Raw genomic sequence first — 11,925 nt, 5'->3', positions numbered from 1 at the left:
ACTTACAATCTATGACACGTGGGTCTTGGTGTGTCTATAACATATGGGTCCAGTGGCAAATTCTTAATTACCAATAGTTAGAGTGACAAATAGTTAAGGACGTGACTACGATGAGACCGTTGCTGGTTAGGCATATCCAGCGACTTCACTTTGGATGCTACTAGTACACGCATGTCTTTTCTTCTTCTTATAGAATTTTCTCTTAAATTACTTATCCGATCTATGATCCGATTATACTATTGTGTATGTTCATTGTAATTAAATCTTTACAACAAGATCTTACATGATTATATTATGATAAAAAATATCTATTCTGTAAATTACTATAGATGCAAGTTACTTTTATCATATATATATATATATATATATATATATATATATTAAATTTGTTTGATGCTCCATGGTGCCCAAGCACCATGATTGAAATTGAGTATATACCCAATTCAAATGAGTATGAAACTTTTTTAAATGTTTAGATATTAACATTAACTACTTTACTAACTAGTAAAAAGTAAGTCTGAACTGAATTTGAACTTGTTTTTGTTAGATTTTGATTCTAGGTATATAGCATCCAAACATATAATTAGTTAGGTATGTAATTATAGATTGTATAATAAAGTTAAATTTGAGTTGTTTTGTTGATAGGTATAGGTATGAATCGAATTCTTATAATTAGGTATATACTCACAATTTGAAAATTTTGAAAAATTTAAGTGAATTTGTGTATTTGATATCATGGAGCCCCATATATATAACTTTTAGATTTAATCACTTTAATAACTTATATATTTTAAATCACGCTTTATTTTCAAGATCTATTTGCATCATTGTGCTCTACGTAAAATATGTAACAAAACAAGATCCATGTTAAATATATTTAAATATTTTATTAATTTAAAAGTAATTTATTTAAACCGTAGAAATAACTTAGCTATGCAATAGAAGTAACTCTTTGTAATGGAAGTAGTTACAAACTATGTAGAGTACATTCGCAAGTAAAGTGTAGAGAAGATTTTCAAGTAAATATATTTATGAAAGTGAATTAATAAAGTTTAAAAGTAATTTACATCAATCATAAAAATAACTTAGCACAAAATGAAAGTAAGTTGTTACAATATTAGAAGTAAATTCATTGTAGAGAGAAAAATATGGTCTATGTAAAAATTAAATTTAAATTCCATAAATTATAGAATTGACTAAAAATAATAATAAAAATAATCAACTTAGAGCATTATGAATGTATAAGAAGTAATTTAGTCAAATCTAAAAGTAATATATATATATATATATGATAAAAGTAACTTACATATATTATATAATAAAACTAATTTACAAACATAAATATTTTTTATCGTAATTTAATCATGTATGATTTTATTGTGAAGATTTAATTGCAACGGACATAATAATGGTATAATCGGATTATTGATCAGATAAGTAATTTATAAGAAGTGAGAAAAAGACATGTATTTCTAATAGAAAAATGTGTGTAGTAGGAGTAGGACTTATAGTTATATTATATCTCCGAGTATCTTCCCCTTCCCTTCCCCTTGGCGGCGTAAAAGAAAGCCCGTCTCTTTGTCTCCTGCCAAGACGAGTCGCGGCTAAACAGGGGAGGGGCGGCGATCTCCATCTGGCGAGCAGAGCAGGGGAGGGGATCCTGGTGAGCCTCTTTCTGATTCATCTCTCTCTCCCCCATCGGGACTACTTTTTTTCTGGAATTCGCTTGCGTTCGTTCGTTAACCCTAGCTTCTCTTCTAGATCTGGAAGAAGCTCTTCTCTTAATTTCAGAGCCTTAACCTTAATACAAGTAACAGTTTGTTTGTTCCCCGAAAAGTTTGTGAACCCCCATGTCCCAAGTTGGATCCGTCTCTGGTGTTGAATGGTGGATCATGGTTCCGTTTGTTGCCGGATTTTCTTTACTTGGCTTAAAATAATACATGTCCCAGTGGCTATTCTGTTTGATTTGTGATGCCTGGTGATATAGAACAACATTTCACATTGTGCTTTTGTATTGTATATTGAAGTTGTTTTTATGAGATGACCTGATGGGGAAAGATAGAACACGGTTCATGCAATCGGCGTGCATTGTTTGGCTAGCATTGATTGTCGTTATGTGGCTTCCCGCAAACGCAACATAAGTCTGTTGTGTATTCCTAACAATTTTCTTCTCGCGCAGTAGCTTTATGAAATATCTGGTGGTTACAGCATGACTTGGTAGCTATTTCTTGTGCTTATGCGTCTAATATCTGTCAAACCTTTCGCAATAAATTATTTTTTTTTAAAAAAGATACTTTCCTTCTATCCAGTCACTTTCTTTTGTTTATAAAATAATAAAGAAATTAGGATGAATCTCCATTGGTTGGACAACGACACGATTTCCATCTCTGTGTATATCACTATCCTTTTGTGTCACAATTCTGTCAACTGTGGGATCTCATTTTGGTTGCTTATTCTTTATTTTCAGATATAATACCAAGATAATACACCTGCTTGTCAAATGATGATGGGTTTGCTAGCGTTTGAGAGCAATCAAGGGCTCTGGAATAGTGGATATTATTCCCAGCTGTTTGGGATTGGTGGAGTTATGGTCACTGTTGCCATTCTTTGGTTATCGACAGGCTACTTTGGAGGAATTGGTGCTCCTTTTTCCCCATATTTTTGGCCATATCTAGGACAACTTCCAAAGAAGAAGGAACGGAAAAGGCCTGTGAGAGTGTACATGGATGGATGCTTTGACCTCATGCACTATGGCCATGCAAATGCATTACGGCAGGCCAAGTTGTTGGGAGATCAACTTGTAGTGGGAGTTGTTAGTGATGAGGAGATTGTGGCGAACAAGGGTCCACCTGTGCTTTCAATGGAAGAGAGGTACTGCAGAAAATAGTTCTTGTTTTGTGCAATAAACTATCAATTTCTCCTTAAAATTATGCTGTTGATGTTAGCAGTAGGATTGCAAAATTGACTGGGAAAGCTTGTAGAATCACCATCTTATCATTTGATATCCAAAACATTTAAAAGCTAGAGTTCTAGACCTCTTGGAATTGGCAGTCATGGAATTACACAATCTTCAATTGTACATTAACTCTAGTATTGTGAGGCATGCTATAAAATATTCTGAATTCATTTTGCTGAAGTACTCTATGTTATTGATGATCTCGCATGCCCTTCAACATTCAGTTTGTATTTTTTTTAAGGAATCAACTCAAGATATTGTCCTCTCAAGAGATTATAAACTGCCTAGTCCTAGGTTATTTTAATATTAACTGCAAATTCTCCTTTAGGTAGATGCACAATATTCTGGTTCCCCATTGACTTGCTATTTCTGTATAGGTTGACACTTGTTAGTGGATTGAAGTGGGTGGACGAGGTCATTCCCAACGCACCCTATGAGATCACGGAAGAATTTATGAATACCCTCTTCAATAAATATAACATTGATTACATTATACATGGAGATGATCCTTGTCTTCTACCTGATGGAACGGATGCTTATGCGTTGGCAAAGAAGGTTGGACGCTACAAGCAAATCAAACGCACTGAAGGTGTCTCAAGCACTGATATAGTTGGTAAGATGACCACATGGTTCAGTATCGACACTATTCTTTTGGAATTTAATTCTCTTGGTGGCCATCAATGTCATATATTGGCAGTCTATTGTGAACTTAATGTGGGAACTGTATTCTTTTTCCACCCAGGGAGGATACTACTGACATTCAAGCAGAAAGAGGCTGGCAGTATGGAAACTACCACAGATGCAAATCAGAACACTGGAGCAACATGTGATAAAGTGAAAAGTCAACTATCCAATTTTCTTCCAACATCTCGTCGGATAATGCAGTTTTCAAATGGACAGGTATGAAACTTTAAGGAACTCTGATTTTTCTCACTTGTGTTGGGGCTAAGGTTACTCAACATTCTTATGGTTCCATGTGAGTGTTCTTTATTTAGCACGGTTATGGATAAAAAATAACTCTGAGCTAATCTGACTGATCACACACATTAATGATAATACACCCATATGTATCGTTTCAATCTTGGTCATGAATGATAATGTTGACAGTATAAAGTTGGTAATTTTGGTACATATTTCTATGACATGTCAGTATGTCACTCTATTGGTTTTATTGAACAATATGCTCATATGCACTCAGGCTCCTTCGCCAGGTGCTCGCGTTGTGTATATAGATGGTGCTTTTGACCTTTTTCATGCCGGCCATGTTGAGGTAATTTTTGTGGTTCATGTTATCATATGCCAATAATTTTACCATAATTTTTCACCCAGTTGTTCACATGTTCCAGAGTTTAAGTATATATTGTTTTTGTTTAATGCAGATCCTTAGAAGTGCTAGGCAACTTGGTGACTTCCTTCTTGTTGGTGTCCATGATGACCAGGCAATCAGGTACTTATTTGGTATCGGAAACTAGTTAATCACAAGCGAACGTAAAATACATTTGAGACCAATTCATGTTATGTGACTCTTTTGTAAGGTCATATAAGATGCTTATGCAAATTAAATGTCCAGGGATAGAAGAGGGTATCGTCCTATCATGCACCTCCATGAGCGTACTCTCAGTGTACTTGCATGTCGCTATGTTGATGAAGTTATAATAGGCGCCCCATGGGAGGTTTCAAGGGATATGGTATGTTCACATATGTTTAGCTATGTTTGCGTGAATAGGTTTAAAGAACTATTGTAGTGAACAAAATGCAGTGTCATGACATCTTTTTGACAACTGAATAAGCCCTCACACTTTCTCTTATCAAATGATGCAGATCACCACATTTAACATTTCATTGGTTGTGCATGGGACAGTAACCGAGGGTAGTTCTGTGGTAAGCACTTAATCTTAATCTAATTACTGATTGAAAGATTACCATAATGAGTTGCCCAATTTTCCTTGGAACTTAACGAATCCATGCTGCAGGTCGGTATTGATCCATACGCTGTTCCAAAGAGCATGGGTATCTTCCAAACAATCACAAGCACCAAACCTATAACAACAGTTTCAGTGGCTACCAGAATAATTGATAACCATGAAGCTTACAAGGTACATTTTCTGTCTCAGGGATTTACTTTATGAATAAAAATAATTTGTGTTTTGGTCTGCTTGATCAGTAGTATTTTCTCTACTTTACATTATTGCTGTATTCTTTCTGTAAACAGAAAAGGAACTTGAAAAAGAAGGCAAGCGAAGATAGATACTACACACAAAAGAAATTTGTCTCTGGAGATTAATGGCTCAGAAATATTGTGGCACTTATTTTTGCACTAAAACAGAGGGGGGACGGCATGCTGCCACATATATTCAAGATAATTCTACAACAGAGATTGCAACAGTTACTCGGCTATAGAAAGGTCATAGTCAGTTATAATTGATGGCCATTCAGCATGGGAACCAGCTCAAGGAACTAAATTAAAAATCTGCCGTCGCCCTTTTGGCAGGAAAATCCACTTAACAGCCAGAATTCACATACATGATTCTTTTTTTCTTTTTACTTTTGTTGTCCCTGGAGGGGACAATATTCATAGCTGAACAGGTGCTCAGCAAACCATTGTTGTATACTTGTATGTTATTACTTAACAGTGTGTGGAGTGATTAGAGTTGCATACTCCCTAATTGTACCAAACGACACTTCTGAGACAATGAGCTGTGTGATGACCGTGGTCTATTTCATGTATTTCATTTGACCTGTCTGAGAATTTTATGTTCACTTTGTTTAATCCATCAAATTTCTGATACTAAATCAGGGAATGCTGAAGATGAATTTGTGTTGAGATGAAATTTTATTGGACACATGACATTCTGGTTAAGGGCAGTAGGCGACTAGGGCTCTCCAGGCTTCTGTCCGTTCAACAGCATCGTTACACTAAACATGGTTTTCTTTGGATATTTTATGTAATTTCTCACAAAAGAATACACGAAACTCATCTGAAAGAGAATCTGCAGATGAATTTCACATGGCATACTCTTAACCATCAAATCAGCATACATTGCTCCGACAAATACTAGTCTGGATCAGCACATTGTGGCATATGACAACATGGATTTGGAAACACTCTATGCTAGTCACATGCTAACATCAAGTTCAGAGCAACTTGTAGGAGTTTGTCATTTTTACTCCCCAAAATATAAGTTCAGAGCAACTTGTAGAAGTTTGTCATTTTTACTCCCCCCAATTCCAGCAGCCTCTTACAGTTCAGAAGAAACCTGCATGGTATGAACCAATCATTTCAATTAGCCAAAAAAAAAAAGGAAAATACTTATAAATTGATATTTCACTCCCCAAATGTTTTCAATATCTAGCCCACATGTATTCATAAATACTAACTGAAGATATAAAAAATCAAAATCAAGAACACCATGGTCCTTCAGCTCGATCTACTACTCTACTTACTACCAGAATCCTGATTCCTGAAGGCTATTTTTTCACAGGTAAAATCATCACCAACATGGCCTAGTTAGCATCGTCTGCTGTTCACTAACCTGACCAAAAATGAGCCTGCTGACACGGCGCCGCCTGAGGCTGCCGCTGCCGGAGCTGAACCTCGACGTCCATGGCGCCGCGGCGGCGGCTTGGTCTGCTCTGAGTGGCGGCGTTTCTGAAGATGACATCTCATATGCAGTGTTCATAGTGTCATGTGGTAGCATCCATGATAAGGCCATGGTTGGCACAGTAGGATCAAGTTGAACACCTGCTGATGGTTTCTCTTCCTCCATCATGTCTGGAATCTCACCATCCTGATTTTTTAGATAATGGAATATAAGAAAAAAAAATCAGGATGGTGAAGAGATGAAACATTAGAACTCATGGATTAAATGTTTCAATTGCCCTCAAAACATGAACTGAATTGAATGCCTCAGTTTATGTTCTTGGTTGTCACTGTGAATTGATAATGGTGTTTTTGAACAATTCAGGCAGATTATAGATTGAGGTGAGTAAAGTGAATCAACCATGGAATCTTGCCGTGTTGATGATCTCATGCTTTTCTAATATTTAGCCCAAATTCTGCTAGCTTCCAACACGATCTAGTAAAAAAGAAAAACTTATGTATATGAATTAGTACAGAAGAGTGAGGACTGGACAGCATTTGCCAATTGCCATTGCCATACCTGTAATTTGAGCCTCTTAGGATCAAGAAAGATGGACAATCCATTGTTGGCCACCTCAGCATGTTCTTTCCTCTTCATGTTCATTGCCACAAGATTAGCCATCTTCTAAGCTATGATGAAAGCTTCAAGACAACCCAGGACAGCTAATGATTTGGAGTCTACTAATTAACAGAATTCAGCCAACTTATCTCTTGTGAACAGAAGAGTTGACTAGGCAACCAAGACGACTTGGATCTTGATGGTTCCTTGAAGTTCGGTTTTAATTTAACTACAACCATGGATGTTATTATGGTATGTTTGTGTTAACTAATTCAAGTTGACTTTGCACGTTTACAATGACTAGAGAGAGGGTGTGTTTAGTTCACACTAAAATTGGAAGTTTGATTGAAATTGGAATGATGTGACAGAAAAGTTGGAAGTTTTTGTGTGTAGGAAAGTTTTGATGTGATGGAAAAGTTGGAAGTTTGAAGAAAAAGTTGGGAACTAAACTAGGCCAGAGTACTTTACCCTTAGCTTCTTTTTTTTTCCTTTCCTACGGTTGTTTGTTGGCAAATGAAAGGCCAGTGTAAAACAGAAAAGGGTCAAAGATAGCTGTTTTTTGTTATTATCCCCTGTTAGAGAGGCTTCTGGGTACAAAAGAATAGGAAAAAGATCATCAGTGAAGCATTTGACATTTCAATTCTTCATAGAACAAAAGATTGGGAAATTCATGGGAATACTATGAGAAGATTAAATGAAAATTTTGATATTTGATTGCTGGTATTTGAGTAGAATGAGTGTTAAATATCACCAGAAATTCAATATAAGCACAACCGAACAATCACTGTTTATTTCATGAAATTCCTATGGAAGAGATTGTATCATGTATTACAAGTTTACAACAGCACACAGCCAGATAAGTAGAATTAAGCGCCTGAACTGAACATATGGCGCTTTGGACATTTGAACTCAATTCACCTAACAGGTAAAATGAAAAGATAGCCTCAAAGCCAAAGTTCAGTTCAAAACTCAACTCTTCTCGAGCAATGAACCTCATCCCGTTCTAAACAATGATTCTACAAGAGAATCACACAATACTAGGTGCCCTTTGCACTATTCGGTTGCGCTAACCAGGAGGAACTCCCCCTCACACCCTAGGTCGCCACCAGCGTAAGCTTTTCCTTCCATCTTGGCAATTACTGGCTTACGGAACCTCACTTTATCATTTCCTGCAAAGAAGAAATTGTCCCGAGATCCGCCAACTTCAGGCTGCAACATCACCAGACCCCCAACCTGGGCCATAGCCTGTGCATAAAGGTAGTCTCACATGAGGGAAGTTCAGATAATTCCTCCGGGTTGATAATAGTTGCCGTTTTGGACAAGAGTACGGTCTTTCAAATATATGTTTTTATTAAAATACTTTCTAAGACTAATCTATACATGTAGTCACCATATTTGAAAAACAAATACTTTAAAAATAACTCATAATCAAAGATTCTAAAGTTTGACCTCACCCTTGTCTAAAACGACAAGTATTATCAGCCAAAGGGAGCATTTGTCTACTTGATGATAGAACAATAAGCAATCAACAAACATCCAGCCATGTCCCCTATTTATGGATTCTGAGTTGCGCCATTGGTTCAGTTTGGATTATGAAAACATAGTTGTTGCAAAACCTTTACCATAAAACTTATCGGTTCTACAAGTCCCACATGAAATCATTGATCATGGTACCAAATATCCATTATCCACCTGGTGCCTGAATACTTGGAAATCGATTGACGCAAGTTCCTTATTACTTCAAAGTTCTTTTCGACAGAGATGAAAAATGCAGAAAATGGCTTTGAGAAAGTACTACTAGTTTTTTCATCAAATTCAACTTTTCTTTATTTTGTTAAATGAGATTGGTACCCTGAACATGGACGAATTGAGTATCAATATGCTCTGACAGCAAAAAGTATGATAGAATGAGGTCATAGTAAAATTAAATGAATAACTAAGTAGTGTAGCATGGACTGCATTTCTATAGATAATGTACAGAGACCACTAGAATATTAGACGATTAGATCATACAGAGATGGCAATACAATTATATTATAGCACCGCAATGAGAGATGATCAAACCTCAGGAAACAACACAGGCCATATACTAAACAATTTGATCACAGCACATGGATGCCAATATAGTGGAATCATACCTGAACCATGAGAACACCATGCATTATGGGTCGTTCGGGGAAATGCCCAGGGAAAAAGTTATCATTTATCGTGACATTCTTGATTTCAACTGCATATTCTCCTCCCTTGTACTCAATAACTCTATCAACCAGGAGGAATGGAAACCTAGCATTCACATTCAAATGCACAAGAAGTTAGAGAAAGTACTAAACAATTACATATTCGTGAATCATGACCAATCACGTCTCTCACTTGGGCCCATCAGGCGTATGTCCGCATAGGCGAGCATAAAAATATCCAAGATGCATGTTAGTACTTTCTAGTAAAAAAAGACCATGCCTTTCTTCACCGAGTGAGCTCAAAGGAAATGAATATAAAGTTTCCATTAATTGAGAGGGCTATGAAGCACCTTTTTCTTTCATCTATCTATACTACTTTAATGATGCAGTGGTGGTGTCCGAGTCTACCTCCAACGCCATCCAACGCCACGAGTTGACATTATATGCCTAGTTAACTAACTATGCTATGAAGTTGCAATTTTTACTTTTGCTTTTATTTTTTATAATAATATTCGTTACAACACACGGGGCCTTTAGTTAGTATTGAAAATAAAAGTATGACGTTAACTCTAATTTCAGGATATTGGGGTTTTTTTCAACAGATTGCACGCACAGTTCATATGCCTCTTATCGAACTTCCAAAGGGTATAATTTCGATTTGTATCGAGTAATTCGAATGGCTTTGCTCGCATTGCCAACATCTTACAAGCGAAATGAAACACACAAGCTAAGGCAAAGTGTTGGAGTGTATAAAGTGAATTGCCCACCTTTTCCTATCAGCTTAGGCTTTTAGGTGCAATTGGCTGGTGCATGCAACTTAATATGGTATCAGAGCCAGAGGTTTCGAGTTCGAATCCTGGCTGTGCAATTAAATAAAATAATTGCAGCCCACTCCAATATTCCACGCTTGAGACTTGAGGGGGTCTCGCGTGAGGGGGAGTGTTGGAGTGTATAAAGTGAATTGCTCACCTTTTCCTATCAGCTTAGTCTTTTAGGTGCAACTGGCTGGTGCATGCAACTTAATACAAAGAGCTATCCTGCAGCAGCAGCGGAATGCGGCGAGAGCTCACCTATGGGGTAGGATCTCGTGGATCTGGTTGATGTCCATGACGCTCGGGAAACCTGCGAGAGGCAAATCTCCCTTAGTTAATGGCGGAGCAACCCCATCGAGCGATGCCAGACGCGCCGGGGGGGGGGGGGGGTGGAGGAAGGAGGGGAACCTGACTTTTCTCGATGGGGAGCGCCTCCTGAGCGTACGGATATACCGATGTAGCACTTCCCCTACGGAGTATTCCAAGGTATCGAATCCAAGAGAACGTGTGTGATTACCTCCTTGTCAAGTTCATCCAAGTATACAAAGCTAATGTAGGCAGAGGACAAAGATGATTTTTCTAATGAGAAATAGTTTCTAGGGAAAACTTAACTTTAATCCTAACGCAATACTTCAGGCACTGGCAACCTGCTGTTCCCATATATTCCCATATGTCGCTCTACTACGTACCCAGATAGGGAGGACTTAAATGCTGTTGAGGGCTATCACCATCTATACACCCATCTCAAACGTACTGTGGAATACGCAGCAACCAGTGTAAATTAATTACCTAGACACCGCGTCTACGCAATTAATAACTACTCTAGTGCCGATCAAACACTAAAACAATTACTATAAATTAATAGACTAAAGTGAACAATGACCCCGTATGCTGATTAGGAACTAACCAAGAAATAATTCTCACTAAACAAATCTTAATTACTTAGAATGATATTTCTATTAAAGCGGAGTAATTAACAAGATACAAAAGTAAAAGGAGATTACCGACAACTCCGGAATTCCTCCGATTCCTTCTACCTTACTCTCTCCCTGATCTAATATACAATAAAGTACACTAGAGCCTCTTGTAATTTAGCTCATGCTTTGGTGTGTGTGAATGAGGGAGAGGAGAGGGGTATTTATAGTGTGGAGCTTGCTTGGGAGTGTGTAGATGCTCAATGGAATCCAATGAGCATATTCCTTCTAGCTTCATCTCCTTTTGACAAGTGTCCTCTCTATGACGGTTTCCACCGGTAGAAACGGCCACAACCGTCATTGGGATGAGGAGTACAACCGTCATACCGAGTTTGGCCTGGATTGGGACAGCTGGGGGTTTGGCCAAACCAGGGGTTCGGCTGAACCCTGGTTGGCTCCTCTGGCCCACAGCCTTCTTCGGGATGCTGACATGTGGGCTCCACTTTATGGTACTCCATGTTTTGGCTCCAAATGATTGCACATTTTATATGTTGTAGCTCAAAACCATGTGAGTCCATCAGCGCAAAATATATTTCCATTCTTTATGCTCATTCTCTCCCAACTTTGGTGGTTGATCACCTGCATACAAATATACACCAACACTCGTGGAAATTTGGCACTAAACAGCCATCAACAACGGTGGGTTCGGCCGAACCATGGGCCGGCCCAACCAGCCCATGTTTTGGCTGGTGGCCTTCTCATGTGTTCCTCCCCGCAGACTTGTGAATTTTAGCTCAATTTGAGTATGTTATTTCTGAGTTCTTGGCCCATCTTCCTCTAAGTCTAATTCTCGACAGCGTCGGACTG

General features: G+C 37.9%; 2 protein-coding genes across 2 annotated transcripts; one reads left to right on the top strand and one right to left on the bottom strand.

The window, feature by feature from the left end:
• The first annotated feature begins 1,539 nt into the window (after positions 1-1,539).
• Positions 1,540-5,688, top strand: LOC127786447 (ethanolamine-phosphate cytidylyltransferase-like). Its single transcript, XM_052313859.1, has 10 exons — positions 1,540-1,663; positions 2,468-2,871; positions 3,334-3,569; positions 3,699-3,856; positions 4,155-4,226; positions 4,336-4,403; positions 4,527-4,644; positions 4,778-4,837; positions 4,930-5,052; positions 5,169-5,688. Exons 2-10 carry the CDS (start codon positions 2,501-2,503, stop codon positions 5,238-5,240), a joined length of 1,278 nt encoding a protein of 425 aa, XP_052169819.1. The 5' UTR covers positions 1,540-1,663; positions 2,468-2,500; the 3' UTR covers positions 5,241-5,688.
• A 2,520-nt stretch (positions 5,689-8,208) lies between these two features.
• On the bottom strand, positions 8,209-10,446 carry LOC127753377 (uncharacterized). The gene is made up of 3 exons (XM_052278853.1): positions 10,403-10,446; positions 9,294-9,438; positions 8,209-8,400 (listed from the first exon to the last, which is right to left on the bottom strand). The coding sequence occupies exons 1-3, from the start codon at positions 10,438-10,440 to the stop codon at positions 8,209-8,211; spliced, it is 375 nt and encodes a 124-aa protein (XP_052134813.1). The 5' UTR covers positions 10,441-10,446.
• Between the last annotated feature and the right edge of the window lie 1,479 nt (positions 10,447-11,925).

This window comes from Oryza glaberrima, chromosome 10 (genome assembly GCF_000147395.1).
Source record: "Oryza glaberrima chromosome 10, OglaRS2, whole genome shotgun sequence".
Classification (NCBI taxonomy): Eukaryota; Viridiplantae; Streptophyta; class Magnoliopsida; order Poales; family Poaceae; genus Oryza; species Oryza glaberrima.
Note: the sequence above shows the minus strand (reverse complement) of the source record. Positions and strands in the feature narration are given on the sequence as shown.